The sequence below is a fragment of the Mytilus californianus genome, unplaced genomic scaffold (genome assembly GCF_021869535.1).
Source record: "Mytilus californianus isolate M0D057914Y unplaced genomic scaffold, xbMytCali1.0.p SCAF_6, whole genome shotgun sequence".
NCBI classification, from domain to species: domain Eukaryota; kingdom Metazoa; phylum Mollusca; class Bivalvia; order Mytilida; family Mytilidae; genus Mytilus; species Mytilus californianus.
The window spans coordinates 77,574,348-77,594,086 of NW_026262712.1; the positions used below are offsets into that span (position 1 = coordinate 77,574,348).

Consider the following 19,739-nt stretch of genomic DNA (forward strand, 5'->3'; position numbering starts at 1 on the left):
TTTCAAATCCATAGATTTCAAAAATTTCGACCGAATTTAATCATTTTACTTTTTCAAAAATCTTCTTCTCTGAAACTACTGGGCCAAACTTTAACTGAATGTTCCTTAGGGTATCTAGTTTGTAAATTGTATATGAAGTTTTATTCCATCAACAAACATGGCCACCATGGCTAAAAAAGAACATGGGGACAAAAGCAGTTTTTGGCTTATATCACAAAAACTAAAGCAGGTAGAGCAAAAAGGAAAGGGTGTTAAAGTGATAAATGGGCCATGATCTATCTGTTATGACATTTTCAGACAAGTTCGACAACCCATTGTTGGGTTACTGTTGGAAATAGTTTATTTTTTAGCAAATTTTACTGTTTTTGGTTATTTTTTTAATATTATAATAGATAGAAAGAAAGTATAAATGGCAATAAATGTTCAGCTAAGTAAGATCTTCAAATAAGTCAACATGATCAAAATAGCCAATTGACCCCTTAAGGAGTTATTGCACTTAAAACTTTTTTTTTTACATTTTTTGTGAAAGTCTAATTACTTTTTCAAAAATCTTCTTCTCTAAAACTACTTGGCCAAATACTTAAAAACTTTAATGGAATGTTCCTTATGATATCTAGTTTATAGATTGTGTATTCGGGGATTTGATCCATTCAAAAACATGGCGGCAGTTTCTGAAAATAAAACATAGGGGTCAAATAACCAAAAACTAAAGCAGTAAGAGCAAAACTGACATAAGTGAAAGTGTTAAACCGGTTTAGATCTACCCGTCAAGTAATCTTCAGACCAATAGGACAACTTATTGTTGGGTTACTGTCCATAAATAGTTAATTTTTAGGAAATTTTACATTTTTGGGTTATGTATTGGCTTTAATATTATTATAGAAAGAGAGAAAGTGTAAATGACAAAATTGTTCAGCAAAGTGAGATTTGCAAATAAGTCAAATGCCTGAAACTGAAAATACAGGCGAGTGATATCAGGCTCTCATGAGCCTCTCGTTTTAAATGACATTTGGCTTGATTATTTATGACGATTATTTGTACTATTTTTTATAAAGAAATCATCGATTTTTTTTAAATGGATTATAACTGCATAAAATGCCGTTTTTTTCGAAAATCATGAAAAAAAATGAAAGTGAATTATTTTCTGAGAATTGTAACATAAACTTAGAGTTTACTTATGTAAAGACGATATTCCAAATATTTTTACAAAAACCCTCTTGTGATTATCTTTAAAACAAAAACGTTAGGTATGTCTGTTCAAAGGATAGAAATGTCAAAGAAACTTTAATTTTGAGTAAATGTCTAAAATTTCGACCCCATTTATCTCTGATAGTAGCACATGAAGGTATATTTTTCATTACGCATTTGAATTGACTAGATAAAAAATTGCTTGTGTGCAAATTTTCGTCAAAAAATCACCATTGGATCAAAACTGTATCGTTTGCCCTCAACGTCATCATATATACCAATATTTGGGACGAAACATTTAGACTACAATAAAACAATGTCCTTTTCTTAATCAGGATGTTGCTGTCTTTAATTTGGATAAATTATGATTTTAGACAATCATATCATACTTCGGTATCAATCCTGATTACTCTACCAGCTTGTACCGCCATAAGTCGTTTGTTTACTCCTGGACTTATCTATATATTTACATATTTCAGTTCAAATTGTAAGCAGCAGTTTAAACACATCACTTACAGAAAATCTTATAAATATATTAGTCATGGTGTCTGTATGGAACACTTTGGGCGTTAAATTTGACATAGGCCACTTGATTACAGGAATGGGTTATTTTAAGATGTAGCATGAAAATACATTTGCCTGAGGTCGTAACTAAATACTGTAACGGGGGATATTTCATAACTAAGAAATGAAATCATTTTCCATATGTCCTTTATTTATAGTCTCTGGGCTTTCATTTCAATTTTAACGTATGCACATAGGTAGTCCCTTTTTGCGTGAACCCCTTATATATGGTGAGTTTTGGTATCGTCTATGGGCCATTCGGAAATCTTCGGAAACAAGATTCTCGGAACATCTCGAAAATTTCGATCATTTATACAGGTAGTTATACCTCTATATCTTTGATACGGTCCCTCTATGAATAGGCTACCATGTGACATTGGGACGGTCCATGTACGTGTTTTGTGTGTACATGTTTTAGCATTTAATACAGCGTGCTGTTACGCATTGTGATAATAAACCTGGGAATGGTTTATTAATATACAATGTCTTAGAATAAAATAATTACTACGTTAATTATTTTATACTATTTTAGTATGGTTTTATAAGTCTCTGCTTATATTTGTATAGCAATATATTCATATAGTGGAAAGTAAGACTTAAAAGAGAGATTGATTTGATAAATAAAATGTCCATCAGTAAATAATTTGTGTTTATTGATATTATATTCTTAATTTTCGGAAAAGATTCATGAACAGGAATGTATATTTAATTTCATTTTCTTAGTATTTTTTGTTTTGTTTTTAATAGTTTAACCTTATAGCATCTAAATCTTTGCAATATGATACGATTTTGAAAATTGTATTCATTGTGTTGACCAGCTATCTTTCACACGTCTTGATGCAATGACATTATATATCAACCTGTGCACACGACATACTTTCGGTTTGCGTTTACCAAAATTCCGAATTAAAGGGCAATGAATCCGGAGTCAAAAAACTTGAGGTAGGTAGTTTGACATCCGAATTCAACTATGAAACATTATATTTGAGCCTAGATTAATATATGTGATGACGCAAATGAGTATCAGTGCGTATGCTTTCTATTTAATATTTCTTGCGCAAGAAAACCACGTGCATGCAGCATAAATATTAATTTCACTCGCGAATTAAATTTTTTTGCATTTCTTATCTAAATTCAGGACACGGTAGTAAGAGCTTGACATGTGACTTTCAAGCATGGTCGTCATTACTTAAAGTATTCTGACCTCTGGCTGCTTCTCTTTTCTTTTTTTTTTTTCTTTTTTTGGAGTGACTGTCCTTTTATAAACTTTGACATTTTCGAAATGCTAAAGATTTTCTACCCCAAAAATAGATAACCGTAGATGTATTCGACAAAACTTTGGGTCTTCAATGCCTTTCAACCAACTGATGAGTCTTTTGTAGACTAAACTCGCGTCTGGCGTACAACATTTTAATTCTGGTATCTTTATATATCTACATATCTTTTTATATAAATTGGTTGAGAGTATGTTCAGATATTCATAAAACTTCTGAAAAAATGATTTTCTTCAAAACCAAGTTTTCCTTGTAGAAGATTTGAATTGATTTAAGTTACTTCAAGAAATCCTTAAAATTTGAAATGTTTTATGATACCAAAATAATTGTCAGTATATAAGAGGTCCCAATGAAGCTGGTGTGCTACCCTCAAGAAAATATACGAAACCTTCTAATAGGTTGCATGCCACAGGGTTTCACTTCACATGGAAATTGGACTTTAAATTTATCTATCATTTACCATGAGTACAGACATCTTTAATAACGAGTATAAGAATAACTGAGGGCATCCAGGAAACAAAATATGAAAATTTGAGAGATAAAATAAATGCATCCAGATTATGAGTGCTTAAATTTATATTGCGATTGGTTTGTGCAATTTGCATTAGACATCCGGTTTGCAAAAACTGGGATTTGCAATATGATTAAGAAAAAATTATATACACTCCCAAGAAATAAATAAAATAGTCAAGCCTTAAAAGGTAAATTCAAATATTAGCTGTATATATATACACTTTTCTATTCAACTAAAATCCAACATTGCTTTCAATTGACTTGTGCAAGAATCTACACACAATTACATATATTCAATAAAAGTGTTTTAACATCATCATTACCTTATTCTATTCACAGTCAATTATTTCATATCAAAAAAAAATCAGCAACAATGTGTTGATGACCAGTCAGCGGGCTTAGGTTCACGTATTGCTTTTCTTTTTTAAAGAAAGCACATTGACTATAATATTGAACTTGATGGAAACAGTGTATTTAAATATGCAATATATAAAATTGAAAGAACGTCATTCTTTGATTTACTTTATGGCAGAATGGCTATGATCTTAAAGTCACTAAGTCTTAAAGAATGTTAACACAGGCACGTGAACTTAGACATAAATAAATTTACCTTTGCATCTACACGGAATCGGCCAAGATCCTTTAAATTGGAATCCAAATGAAATTTATATTCATATTCACTTCCAAATTTGAAATTAACATATTCACTGAAAGCTGTTAGAACAAACAGTGAATGAATCAAGATGTATCTAAACAGAATCCACTCCATATTGTCACACAGTACTTTCACATAGCTTATATATTATTTCGTATCTTAATTTATGTTCACATCATGAATAACTGCATGTATTTAACAATCTTGACAAATTAATAATCTCCAAACTAATGCAAAAACTTGTATTAAATCCAAAGTTTGCTTTCTCTGTTAATTGCTGTTATTTATATATTGCTTAAACGTTTCACATCCTATGTGTACCTATCTATAAATAAAAAATAGAAAACTGATAAGAATGACCTTGCCATGTGATTAAAGTAGGTTGATGGATGCCAAACTTTCAGCTGGATTACTACGACAATGAAGGTTTTGTCGCCTCTTCACTAATAAAACAATGTAATAAAACATTAAAACTATTATTACACTACATCACTAATTAAATGTTCAAAATGTAGTCTCTTTGATGTCTATACATTTTTGTCTCGTTTCGACAAAGTCGAAAGAGCGAGACTTAGGCCGTCTGTTTTCAGCAGCGGCGGCGGCGTCGGAGGTGTCGTCAACAATGTATAAGTTTGTGATAAGGTCAGTTTTGTGGGAAGCACTTGTAGTAAATCAGTGTTATTTTGTATGCAGTTGTATTAGCATTGGCACATCTCATTTTTTTAAATTATTATGGCCCCGCCACCTCAGTCATGGTATATTGAATTGAAAACTTTTGCCTAGTTACCATGTATTAGTTGATGATTATGCCAGTTTATGGAACCACTAATGGTAGGTCAATGGTATTTGGTATGCAGTTGTATTAGCAGTGGAATATCTCGTTTCCATTAAGATTATTTGGACCTGCCTCCTTAGTCATGGTCTATTGACTTTGAAACTTTTGCTAAGGTTACATTATTAGTTTGTGCTAAGGTTAGTTTTATTTTAGGGGGTGGGGTAGGGAATTAGCGGTTGGTCAATGATATTTGGAATACAGATGTATTAGTATATGGCACATCTCAATTCCATTTTAATTATTTGGCTCCACTCTCTCAGTCATGGTCTACTGACTTTAAATATTTTGCATAGTATACATGTTATTGTTTGTAATTAGATCAGTTTAAGAAAAAACGTTAATGTTAAGCAATGATATTTGACAGCAATGCAGTTGTATAACTTATAAGCCAGAGAGTTTTCTTACTTTTGAACATTTTTCTTCATAACACCGGACATCGTTAAAAGAAAAAGTTGGGTGTAAAACTATATAAATAAAATACGTGCGTGGATAAAACGATTTTTAAGTATCCACTTCAAAATAATTATTTCTGTCGAAGTTTTAAAACAATCCTTAGGGTGACATGTGACGCCATTTAACCACACAATTTTGTTTAGAATATAGCAAAGTGCTCTCGACCAATGAAATTGTAGGAGCTGATGCCTCTTAGTTGTGAAGAATGAATGCAAATCATGTTCTTAGTAAGGGATTATCCTATTATTTGGGTCTATTTACAGTTCAAAACAAAGAGTTTCTATAAATGAGTTACAACTGCCCCGAAGCACATTTATCAGATTGAAAGGATTTATCACACAGTGATTGAAACTTACTAAAAGTTGAACTGTAAAACAAAGAAAAAATTCAAAATAAATTGAAGTTTACTGTGCAGTAAAATTGGTACCGTGAATGTTATTATGAAAATATTCTTCAAATTACTAAATAATTAAACAATATCAAAGCATTTGCAAAAAAAGAAAAAAAAAGCTTTGAAATAAAAAAAAACAATTTAATATTTAGCTTTCAAAAACTTTGATCACTGGATCAGCTGTTTGGAAGAATAGTTATTTCCAATATTCCGATAAAATAAAAAAAAATAAAAAAAACAGGAATTCAATTTAAGTTTTGAACATATTAAAAACTTTTAAAGGCATTTTATTTGAAAATTTCCCTGACATAATGAAATAGTATTTGATGTAAAAAGCCAGACCAAAATATTGGCTGTTAAATAAAATTTAGTTGTAACTCAAATGTATCATTTGATTTAAACTGTAAATTAAAAAAAAAGGAGAATTCCTCACTAAAACATTACATGATATACATTCATACTCACAATCAGGAAACATATACAATTCTTACATTTTCTTTGTTCTGTTGTGTCACCTAATATCTATAAAGCATATTTTTAAAAATATTTCCCAAATGATAAGAAAGTCCTTCCATCACTAAAACTTATCCATAAATGAAATGCCTAAAAAGGAAGTCGTGCATTAATTAAAAAAACATTGCACTGACAATGAAACTAATTCTTAAATACAACCAATTTAGAATATAGCAAAGTACTCTCGACCAATGAAATTGTAGGATTGGATGCCTCTTAATTGTGAAGAATGAATGTAAAGCATGTTCTTAGTAAGGGATTATCCTATTATTTGGGTCTATTTACAGTTCAAAACAAAGAGTTTCTATAAATGAGTTACAACTGCCCTGAAGCACATTTATCAGATTGAAAGAATTTATCACAGAGTGATTGAAACTGACTAAAAGTTGAATTGTGAAACAAACAAAAATCTCAAAATAAGTTTAAGTTCACTGGTGCAGTAAAATTGGTACTGTGAATGTTATTATGAAAATATTAATAACTTCAAATTACTATAAAATTAAACAATACCAAAGCAATGCAAAAAAAAAGGAAAAAAATCTTTCAGATAAAAAATAACCTAAATCTTTAGCTTTCAAAAACTTTGATTACTTGATCAGCGGTTGGGGAGAATAGTTATTTCCAATACATGTATTCCGATAAAAAAAAACAGGAATTTAGTTTTGAACATATTAAAAACTCTTTTAAGGGCATTATTTTTGAACATTTCCCTGACATAATGAAACAGTATTTGATGTAAAAAGCCGGACCAAATTATTGGCTGTGAAATAAAATTTAGTTGTTACTCAAATGTATTAATTGATTTAAACTGTAAATAAAAAAAGGATAATTCCTCACTAAAATATTACATGATTTACATTCATACTCACAATCAGGAAACATACAATTCCTACCTTTTCTTTCTACAGTTGTGTCACCTAATATCTATAACGCATTTTTTTTTTAAATATTTCCCAAATGATAAGAAAGTCCTCACATCACTAAAACTAATCCATAAATGACATGCCGAAAAAGGAAGTCATGCATCAATTATAAACATTGCACTGACAATGAAACTAATTGATAGATCATTTGAGCCTTGAGCACTTTACAATATTCTAAGTTTGTAAGAGAATGATAATCCCTTACTTCATGATAAGTACTCGCTAACGCTCGTACTTATTCATGAAGAAAGGGATTATCATTCTCTTACATATACTAAATCTAACAATCAACATCTTTTTGTATTAATTAGTCCATTGTTGACGATAGCTATAGAGTGCAATCAGCTGATTATTGATAACTATTAAAATCGTAACGCGTGATGAGTTTAAGGCGAAATTTCAGTATTGTCTGATTTTTCGATAAATCTTTCGCCTATAATGAATTTAAATCTCCACACTTTTTATTTTCTCGCAAAATTGCGAAAATGTCGATCGCCAGCGGAAACCCTGAAACAGTATAAGCATTTGAAAGTCTCATTTCCATAGAGATCATATGACCCTGCCTTATCATCATGGTTCATTAACTTTTAAAGCTTTGCATAGTTTACAAGTTAGTTTGTGTTAAGGTTAGTTTAGATTAGTTTATAGGAAAACACCAATGCTAAATCAATGGTATTTGGTATGCAGTTTTATAAGTATTGACATTTCTCATTTCCATGGAGGTTATTTGACCCTGCACATTCAGTCATGGTTCATGGTTCATTGATTTTAAATGTTTTGCATAGTTTGCATGTTTAAATAATGCCGTTATAACAATCGGCATTTTACTATAAAAATTACAAAAAGCCAGACACATGTCGGTGTCAACAGTTTATGAATGTTACAAATTCATATTTTTTACTGTTTGGTCGTACTTGTGTTGCTCAGCCTATAGTTTTCTATGTAGGGTTTCATAGACTGGTTTGTCTCAATATCGTATTTCGTGGATTACCTTGGTGTCGTAGGTTTCTCTTCAACTTATGAACTTTTATTTGCACTTTGGTACCTTCCGCCACATTTGTTTAAACCATATTTACGTATTCTTATATCCAACTCCGTCGGTCCATCTCTAACACAAATACTGTATAACAGTATTAGAATACAGAGTGTTTAGAATATCAAAACTTCTTGTACCATGCTTCTTTTTTATGAGAGATAAAATAATTTGAGGCAATTATCTTTTACATATAAATAGTAATTTTGTCTACAATTTTGAATAGAAATATATTTCAATGTGAAGATCAAAAGTATACATTAAATCGAGGGTATATAAAGATAAGAAGATTTGGTATGATTGTCTATGAGACAACTCTCCACTAGAGACCAAATGCCATAGAAGTTAACAAATATAGGTCACCGTACGGCCTTCAACACTGAGTAAAACCCATACTGCATAGTCAGCTATAAAAGGCATCAACATGACAAATGTAAAACAATTCAAACGAGGCAACTATCGGCCTGATTTATCTACAAAACAATGATCGAAAAACAAATATGATATACAGCAACAATCGACAACCACTGAATTGCAGGCTTCTGACTTGGGACATGCACATACAGAATGTGGCGGGGTCAAACATGTTTTCGGGCTCCTAACCCTCCCCGAACCTGGGACAGTGATATAACAGCACAACATATGAAAAAACTATAACAATCAGTTGAAAATGGCTTAACTCGTCAGATCGATACAAAAGCAGAAAAAACTAGTAAGAAAAACACAGACCGGACGTGGCAGGGTATTTATACATCCCCACAACAAAAAAGACACTAAGTACAAATCTGAGAGTACTTTCAGTTACTGACAGCTATTTCAAAGCCAATAACTACTTATAAAAAAGATCATGTTTCTAAGACTAAATATCATTCAGTACACATTCAACATCCAATGGATTTAGTGTAAAGACGTCATTAACAGTCAGAGAAAAATATGACCTTGTGTAAAACAAAATATTTGTTAAAATACGGTTATCACTTTTTATTTATTCAGAAAGAAAATCATGATACACCAAATTTAACATTTAGACTACTTTAAGAATTAACAAACATGACAAATGTGTGTAAGAATGTAATAAACTTATGCACACACAAAGGGCGTACGATACAGTTTTGATCCCACGGTGTTTTTTTACGAATATTTGCATACAACGTATTTTTCACCTCGTTAATTTAAATATGTAATAAAAAATATACCTTCATGTGCTCCTTTTAGAGATAAATGGGGTCGAAATTTTAGACATATACTAAAAATTTGGGTTTCTTGGAAATTTCTATCCTCCAGAAGGACATACCTAACTTTTTTTGTTTCAAAAGAAAAACACAAGCGGATTTTTGTAAAAACTTTGGAATATCTTCTTTACAGAAGCATGCTTATAAATTTGTGTAACAATTTTTGGAAATTATTCATTTCTGTTAAATTTTCAAGATTTTAGAAAACTTATGAAAGTGTTTATACTTTGGTGCCTATTATCCAAACAATATGACTACCCGCTGCCGAATCTTTATACCTTAAACCCATTAGGGAGTCTAGTTGATTTCTCTCTATCTGCTATAATTTTTGCCCAAAGCCAAAAATACAAACAAATGTGTAAAATCATTCATTCATGGTCATTTTTTGCCGTTTATTTATCTTATTTAAAAAGAAATCATCGGTGATTTGTTCATAAAAATTTGTACAAATAATCTTCCCTCATTATACAGTCAAATGTCATTTTAAAAAAAGTGGGGTCTATGTACTCGTTTTTCAAGCGAATGATTAAACTCAGTCGAAAAATGCATCTTTTCCCGATATGTCACAGTTTGACGTCGCGGGAAATAGCATTTTACGTTAGCAACGTCATTACCTCCCCTGGAACTGTATCGTATGCCCTTAACATGGCGTCAGTACAAAAGAGCTAAAACGCGACGAACTTTTGAAGGATATTGCTGTTGATAATATAACAGGCGCATGAATGAAACTGAAAGCTGAAGAAACAAGTAGACGACTAAATGTAAGGAAACACTACACAATACGTTTCATTTAACTTGAACAAAATATACTATGACAGTTCTTCTTCTTCTTCCTGGTACGGGAAAGACTCCCGTCCGGTGCCGGAGTTTGGAATATCCCGGAAATTAATTATAAGTTTAAATTTAATTCGCTAAAAGTTTACAGGGAAAATAAAGTAAACAATTAAGAAGGGAATATAACAAGTTATTTAAATTTATCCAAAATTTATTTATATAAATAAATTATATGATATAAAAGGTGTGAAATTGGAAACGTGCCACTTGCATCACTTTGACTCATTTTCTTAGGAGGGTGCATTTCAGAAAATTGAAAAACCGAAAACATAGTTTGGCAAATATCCAGGTTACTTCCTAATAATTTAAATCAACACTTTAAAATGAACTGCAGAAATGCAGATAACTGATGAACGCCTTAGCATACTAAAATATAAAACTTTTAGTTACGTAATCTACCATATTAAATGGAATGGTGTATATAAAGTATATTATTAAACTTAACCTTGACCAAGATTATCAAAAGTTACTTACAAGAATTGTGTAATGATTTCATGGTTTGCAGACAGTATCCAAAACTAATCAAAGAATGCAGGTAAGACGAACTTTGGAATTAATGAACCCATTCATGCATGTTAAGTTTTAACACTAAAACATACTTTTATTAAACAATTTCATTATTTTATTTTTTAACAGCTTCTTTTAGGAAAATTACTCAAATGATATATAAAACGATTGCATGCATAAATATAACACTGTTTTGATTATACTTGACGTTTTCACAAATAAAAATTATACAACAAAAGCTTTAATATCATTCAAAGTATGTATTTTGAAAACTGTGTAGTGAACACAGATCAGAATTTATGGATAACTTGAAATGAGAGATAGTAAGTTTTTCAATATGCTTAGCTTAGTTTGCTGAATGCAATTGCTACTGGAAACATGTGAAAAGGATTGCTCTTGAGACTCTAGAGGATAACATATGAAGCATGTGCATGCTCCCTTTAAGTGTTTGTACTGTGGTGCCTATTATCCAAATAATATGACTACCCGCTGCCGAATTTTTATACCTTAAACCCATTAGGGAGTATAGTTGATTTCTCTCTATCTGCTATAGTTTAGCCCAAAACCAAAAATACATATACAAATGTGTAAAACTCTTCATTCATGGTCAATTATAACTTGAAAATAAAATGGACTTACATTTTTGGCCTTGTTGAACTATTTGTAGATCTTGTCTATCTGTATATTCCATAGTTTTTGTCCAAAACATAAAAAGGTAAAAATCGTCATTTCAGTGCAGTTCTCCTTAACGGAATCAACTGACAATGACAGCAATTTGGAATCTTGTGTAGATCTTGTATGACTCATTATTTTTGAAATTTTAAGTTTCTCATCATTTATTATTGTTTTCAAAATGATTCAGAAGACAAAAATCTAAAAACAAAAATTGGTAAAAATTGTAATGTAAGCCAATAACTCCTATAAGACAGTTTAGGTGTAGATCTAAACATTTTGAACATTTCTGCCCTGTCATTTTCTTTTCTTTCTATAGCGCTTTTCCAATATAAAAGACAATTTGAAAACTTGCATTTTACCTCTTTGTTATATTTTTACCCATGTCGGCCATGCTTGTTTAATATCATATAGTAATCGGTTTGTCCGTCCGTCCGTCAATATATCCGATACGAATGATGTCCGGATAATAACTTTAGTATATCATTGCTTGAATAGAACGAAAGTAGTATAAATGGAAGCTATATGTAAGAAGAAGAAGTCTTGTGAGTTTGGGGTCAACAGGTCAAAGGTTAAGGTTACTGTTCCAAAAAAGCGAAAACAAATGAAAAAAAAAACCGATTTCCTGACGGCAACCTGGCTTGATAGGAACGAAACTTATAAAGATACATCCTTTTTAAAGAACTTCAAAGCAATAATTGTAATCTAAACAAAACACAGACAAAAAATTACTCTTAAAAATTCACCAGAGCGCAGCACCCTCACTCCACCCCATCCCCTCTCCCTTTTCCCTTAATACGGTCTGGATATTTGAAATACCGAAATATTTCAAGTGATTATATGGTTTACAACGGAATCTATCTACAATCATATGTTAAAATGTGATATTTTCAGATCTATTTCTTTTAAGAAAGCCTTAAGGCATACAAAAGACATGATTCATTCAGCGGCTGTTAATACGTACATCAAACAATGATAACGATTGATTGACTATTGCTTTCTTAACAAAGAAAATATTAACAGGTATGGTGATATTAAAATTTATCTCTTGACAGATGACGTTTCTCTATTGCAGATTCTTTAGCATGCTGCAAACAGTCATCTGAATTACGAGTGATTATAACAGTACAATTGCTTATGAATACACGCGTCATGAGTTTGCTTCGATCTAGAGATGATCAATGTAAGAACTACTTTTTTTATTGGGAGAAATTCATTTCCTTTGATTCTTTCTCATGTGTATTAATGTTCATTAATTATAGTTTATGTTAGTGTTTATATCATTGCTGCTGTCATTTGATACAGTTATCTTTTCTTGTCTTAATTTATGATAGTTGCACGTGTTTTACCCAGTTATTTTCATAACTATACTTTAAATGATATTTTATGCGTGTCAATTCTCCAGGTCACCTCTTTTCAACAGCGTCCGTCGTGAAATATTTGGCAGTTTTAATTTGTACAGAGAATTCCAAGCGTATACATGTTTATTTTGTAGTAATGTTCCCACCGCCACCCCTTTCACCTCCGAGATAGTAATGTGAGCCTTGGCAACATGTTATGTAATATAAATGCATATGATAATGAATTTCACCCATTCTTTACTTGTCACAAAATTATTACCTGATTTATCAGGCAGTCCTGAATAAAACGGCTAACTAGACATTCCTTTTCTCGGGTGAATGAATAATTTGTTTATCCATTTGAAAGTTCTTTTTGGATACATGTTTAGCGTGCGAATGATTTTTTCACGCGAGGTTAGCTGTCTCAGGTTGCAAAGTGCGCACACTAAGCATGGACACCAGTGCTCAACACGCCGATAGATAAATAAATTTAAGAGTAGGTACTAGTATACTTAAGTTACCTATTATTTGACATTGGCTAGGCCAGCGCTCAACATATCAAGCATAGAACGGTATTTCGAAGTAATACAGACTGAGTGTTCTATGGCAAGCCGTTTTACTATTTTTTATAACTTTAAGATATCTTATAAATTGTATAAGATATTTGACCTTGAACGTTTCGCTCTTGCAGCTGATATTGTACCATCAACTTGCACAAAACGTGATAATTTGAATGATGACTAGGTGATGCGACAAAACAATAATTCTCGTGACTTTCAATTATAGCAGTTATAAGTTTTGATCCGAACAGACAAATTATATTTCTAATTCAAAATTGCAACTGATATTTTCAGGCGTTTTTACCATATACAGAGGTAGACATGAATGAGATGAGATGAGTGGTATATGTCAGTCAGACAACACTCAATGACATCAAACGACACAAACATCAAAATACATCTAGAGGTAAAAAAAGTTTCAGGAATATAAAATTCTATATACAATACATCAAGTTCTAAATAGCATGTGGGGCTAATACTCAAAATATATGTTCTTTAGCTTGAAGTTCTTTTGCATGTCAATTTTTTTTTTCTTGTCGGTTTTCTTTTTCTTCTGTTCATTTCTAAAACAACTACCGATTTTGATGATAATGTGGCAGTGTTGTGTACAGATAAGACAACTTGTTAAAGGAGATAAACCGTATCTCAAAGAAACGTATCTTTCATGGCCTCCAACAAAAATTTAAAACTCCATGAATAGTAAATACCGCAGTCAACTTGAGCTTTGTAAAACATCTTGAAGTTCCGTTACGGTTGTGAGAGCACTTATTAGAAACACACAAGAGTTGTATAATTATATATAATTATAGTGGATGCACATAATGAATGAAAAATTTGGGAAGCCAATGTATATGAGTAGGGATTCTTGTGATGTTCAATAGAAGCCATAAACAGTCGAATAATTGTTGAGATGTGTTCATCCGCGATGATATTTTTCAGTTAACGTAGTAAGAAGAAAAGTCTAAATTTTAAGCATACTGGTATAATACTTACCACAACATTAATTGTTGGCTGAATTGTACAGATACAAAACCAAAATTATACTACATCTCCTTATTCTCTAATACATTTATATATGGAGTCTTTGAAATTTTCAATATTTTTTAATTAACTGTAATTGAGCTGAGAGTATTACTATTATTTCCTTTAATAATTCCAGAAGACTATGATTGTATTGGTTTTTGGAATTCTTTGCATACAAAGTAAGTTAGATTTTGATATGTATTGTGCTAATATGTTTGAAATAATGCCATTGTTATCAACGAAGAGCTAAAGACCTAGCCAAAGCACCTCTGGTTTGTACTTACGCATGCATTAAACAGTGCAGACAAGACATTTCACCAATCCCTACACAGAAATGCTACTTGATAATCGATACTACAATATATATATATATAAATATCAAAAAGAAGGAAAAATCGTCTTATTTGTCATTAATTGTTGACATTGATGCATATTTCCATGTGTCACCAATGCATTTGTCGTTATTTTTTAGAATTTGGATTAAGTATATATCATACTCCTCTTTTATCACTGATGATAAACGATTAACTATTGTGAATAAGTTGTGCAATCAGTTGAAGAAATAGCTTGATACAGGCTAAGGTAATTCCAGCAATTCCAATTTTATTTCACGCTTTATTCCTCTTTTGCGTAAATGCAAACTTTCTCCTGTTGAACATCACGAAATATAAAAAAGCCAATGTTCGATCATAAACAATGCTATCATTTTTGTCCAATCAGAGAACAGATTGGCGACAACCCCTAACATTTACCATTTTTAGTTTACTAGCATCTTTAAGGTCAAGTTTATCAAATCGAAACTATACCGATTGCATCGAAAAAGACAATCAAACGCCTTCTTTTTTCTTTCAACGTTTCTCGTTAAAACTTGAGGATGTTTTAACTGTAGTATGCGAGAAAACCTCGACGATGTAAAAATATGTATTTTCAGTGGAATAGGAAAACATTATTCATGGTTTGAGTTTGAACTTGGATTTCATCAATAATAAGATGGGCAATTGTGAATAAAACTGATAAGTACTTGAAAAATAAGAGTTAATCGATCGAAAACCGATAATACCAACCGGACACTAACCCTACAGTTGTACATGTATATCTAACTCAAATTGAATATGTGTACGTTGTATTACAGCTGTTTTTGCTTATACAAGAGATTGTTCCGGTTGGCGATTTGAGAGTCAACATACGACAAATTGGGACAATGCAAGAAGTTACTGTAGCTATCTGGATGGAGAACTTTGGAGACCTACTTATGGCAAGTGGGATTGTGCATCAAGTTTAATCAGAAGGTATTTTTTTTATCTAATTCATATATAAATGTTATATACATTTAAATTTAAAATTCTTTTAATTGCATATACATTGTACAAAGACATGTATCTTTCGATATTACGGAATCAGACAGAGTGCAAAAATACTGTAGCAATCTTAAATATTTTATAATGTCATTCCAAAATTAACTGGTAGTCGGCAATAAGATGCCTTCGCAGATAGATAATGTTAAAGCAAGGGTAGATTTCTAGTGATTTAGATGACATTATTTGTTATTTTTTTATGTAAGATGCGTCTGTGATTTGTAGCTTTACTTGGAATAAAGCAAATGCATTAATTTATTTGCAGAGGAACTTCAATGATAATGTGATACTTCATTTTGTTTGTTTTCCATTTTTAATCTCTGTCTTGTTTGTAACGATACCAGTCCTATCTGTCCTTAAGTTCTCTTTCAAGTTATAGTTTAAAGACGATACAAGAGGTTAAGTCTGTAAAATGGTCACAAAACTAAAATCATGTGATTTTGCATAATTTCTATGAAAATGTTATCAAATTTTCAACTTTATTGTTTAATTTTTAAAAATTATTATTTTGCATCACATTTTTACAGTAACAAGAATACTGTTTATAGTTTACCAGATAGTTTGCTGATTGAATTTAACATATAAGTGACTGATAAAAAAAATTACATTTGTTGCAATGAATAACCGTGATTTTATGATTAAGAAACATTTTCTCTGTTAACAACCCTGCGCCTGTTTATCGAAGCGCTATTAGGCTAAGACATGTAAGACATTTCCTCCGATCATCTTAGGACATATATTTATCCTAAGTTAGTTTATCAAACATGTCGTAACAGAAAAGGCATTGGAGTCGTCTTAAGTTTAGGGCACCTATTTGGGTGTCTTAAGATGGTCTTAGGATGGTCCTAACTTTAGGATAAATTCTATAATGGTTAATTTGTATAAAAAAGGACCGCCGCCTATATATGTTTATTTAGTGAGCAGAACACATAATTTTTATAGAAATAGACCGCTTAAGGACTTTAATAATCCACTGAACTATTTGAGTAACATTGATAAAAAAAAATAATATACGCAGGTATAGATTATTACGTCCGTAACACAGGCGATTGAGAAATGGATTCCTCTTTTTCTAAATATTTTTTTTTTTTATTAAGTAATTATTTTTTAAAACTTTAATCTGTTTTCACTTATCTAATGCGGTCTTTCATGCTCTTATCCGAAAGATATTACAATAACTGTAGTATATATATGACGCCTCTCTATTCTTATAAAATAAGTATAGAAGAGAATCATACATAATGAATCACATTAAATAAATGAAAATAGTTTAAAATGATAAAGAATATTTACTTTAAAAAAAAAGTAAAAACACACGAAAAAAATGATTTAGTAAAAGGAATTACCCAAGCGCATGTGGTCCGTTATGAAATAATTTATTTTTCTCCGTATCTATATGAAAGATGCACTAGATTTTTCTGTGAACTCTGTACAGTATAAAACCCTGACACTTCGTATTAAACTTACTCAAAAATAATTATTATTTTTACTGATTGTATTTTAATTGTCACTATTTACGAAAAGTTTGCTCAATACTTATATAAAACGTAGTTACATTATTTTATGTGTTTGTTTCATAACGTTTTTATGTATAATTATTAGAAAAATATTATTTATGACCTGTTTTTGCGCCTGTCCCAAGTCAGGAGCCTCTGGCCTTTGTTAGTCTTATATGTTTTTTTTTTTTATTTTAGTTCATTTATATGTTTCGGAGTTAAGTGTGACGTCCATTTTCACTGAACTAGTACACATTTTTTTAGGGGCCAGCTGAAGCCCGCCTCCGGGCGCGGGATTTTCTCGCTGTGTTGAAGACCCATTGGTGGCCTTGGGCTATTTTCCGCTCTTTGGTCGGATTGTTGTCTCTTTGACACATTCCCCATTTCCATTCTCAATTTTATTTTAAAATAATACTAATGATAGTTCTAATTTTTAGTCTTATCGTTATAACTACTGGTGAAATTCGATAAATTTTTATATATTTTTAATTTTTAATAGCTATTTTCCTTTATGCTTACACTTAAGACAGCAGTTAGGACATCCTAGCTCAGATAGTCATAAGATAGCTTCAATGTGCATGCTGAGACATGTCGTAAGTCGGTCCAAAAGTTATCCTTATTTATTTCTAAGATATCATGTCTTAGGACAGATCCTAGGACAGCTTCGATAAACAGATGTTTTTCCCGCGCGTGTTTGCAGTAAAATCTCATATTTTAAACGAACGAATATTTTCATTACTACTTTTGCAACAGTTCGTCAGTACTAAAAGACTTTTACAGAAAGGTTACAGATTTCATAATTTGGTCCAAGCTTTTACCAAATTTTAATACAAATGAGAAATAATTCCAGACGTAAGTTGGTTTTTTTTATCTCATGATTTTGTGTTTTTGTGTTATTGTAGAGAAAAGTGCTTGTTCTATTTTTATGGTACGTTCTTTTTGGGGGAAAAGGTGGAGGATTTGATCGACTATTAATCAAGATTATACGGGGATTTAGAATTGAGATTAACAAACATTTTTAATTCCGCATTATTATAGTCAGGTGACATGGAATTTCTTTTGTCATTTCTTAATGTTTTAAATTTGCGGATTTAAAGAAATTGTTGTTGATGGAAGAGCTTTGATAGTCTTTGTTAAATTTATCTTTAACTTTTTTCAGAGTCGGGACAATTTAAAGCTTTACAAATTGTATACAATTTTCTGAAAGTGACCAGCAAAAACAAAACAAAACAAAACAAAACTTTTCTATGGTCAAATAGTCTAACGTTACACTATCAAAATTGCACCGATTACCCAATTTGCACCGATTTTGCATAAAAGTGATGGATCTCTTATTGGTTAACTACGCGTCGCTTGGTAAACTCAATTTGCGACAGTAAAACCAACGTTTTACGTAGGCCAAGCTTCAAATACATTATATATTTTTCTCCTAAGTGTTTCTGATATACCGTAGGTAGTGGCGTAGGAAAAGAAAAATATCAATGATGTTTTTTTATCCAAAAAGTAGACAGAGAAATTGCCTCGACGCCAGTGGTATGTGACAGAGACCTAGGGTCTATTATTTTTACTTTTGCTTGATATCGATACTCCTTTTTTTTTATCAAAATTTTAACTTGAACCACATTGAAACTGCAATAATCTTATGTCGAAATTGTAAACAATTTTCTGCTGTACAAAGTCCAGAATATGACAGTTGTTTCTATCATTCGTTTAATGTGTTTGAGCTTTTGATTCTCCCATTTGATAAGGGACTTTCCGTTTTGAAATTTCCTTGGAGTTTTTTGTTAGTTTACCTTTTTGTAGCATTATATACTCAGATTATTACATGGCATTTTTCATATCAGATGTATTATCAGCCCAAGTTTATATAAACCATACATTTTAGAGACCTACATATAGTAACTTTTTATGTGGACCCTTGCTCTTCAAAATTGAAAGTGAGGTCAAAAATTAAAAAAAAGCAGTTCTAGATTTTGACCTTTTTTTAGTTATCGCTTCTCCTCTGAAACTGTTCAATAAAATTAAAAAAGAAATGGAATAACGTGTTTAGGCATGATGTCGAAGGAAGCACTTGAAAAAGCTATCCTCGAAGTGACCTTGTGTAATTAGAAGTAGCTATTTGTGTTTTTATTTTGTGGAAAGTTTCAATAAACTATAAATTTTTGGATTCAAAATAAAGAAGCATATTCAATGACATATCGTGAAGCAGAAGTAGCAAATAATCCCCATAATTTCATGCAAAAGTACAAAAAATCATGTAATGTTTTAGCATGAGCTAAATATTAACAGTGGTAAAACCGATGGCATGACGCGAGAACAATAGAAAAGTAATCCTTCCAATGAAAACGTCGACAAAATCAATAATAAGTAGTAAAACA

At 31.2% G+C, this 19,739-nt stretch overlaps 2 protein-coding genes across 2 annotated transcripts in view; one reads left to right on the forward strand and one right to left on the reverse strand.

Moving 5' to 3' along the window:
- LOC127706626 (uncharacterized) overlaps positions 1-4,447 on the reverse strand; it is a 143,206-nt gene extending 138,759 nt beyond the window's left edge. The window contains exon 1 of the mRNA XM_052211283.1: positions 4,150-4,447. Within this exon, the coding sequence (XP_052067243.1) occupies positions 4,150-4,308 (159 nt within the window). The 5' untranslated portion in view covers positions 4,309-4,447. The remainder of the gene's footprint in view (positions 1-4,149) is intronic.
- Positions 4,448-10,846: 6,399 nt separating this feature from the next.
- The window catches only part of LOC127706327 (uncharacterized), a 207,329-nt gene continuing 198,436 nt past the window's right edge, over positions 10,847-19,739 (forward strand). Inside the window, exons 1-4 of the mRNA XM_052210860.1 lie at positions 10,847-10,943; positions 12,663-12,770; positions 14,647-14,689; positions 15,643-15,799. Coding sequence (XP_052066820.1) covers positions 12,762-12,770; positions 14,647-14,689; positions 15,643-15,799 — 209 coding nt within the window. The 5' untranslated portion in view covers positions 10,847-10,943; positions 12,663-12,761. The remainder of the gene's footprint in view (positions 10,944-12,662; positions 12,771-14,646; positions 14,690-15,642; positions 15,800-19,739) is intronic.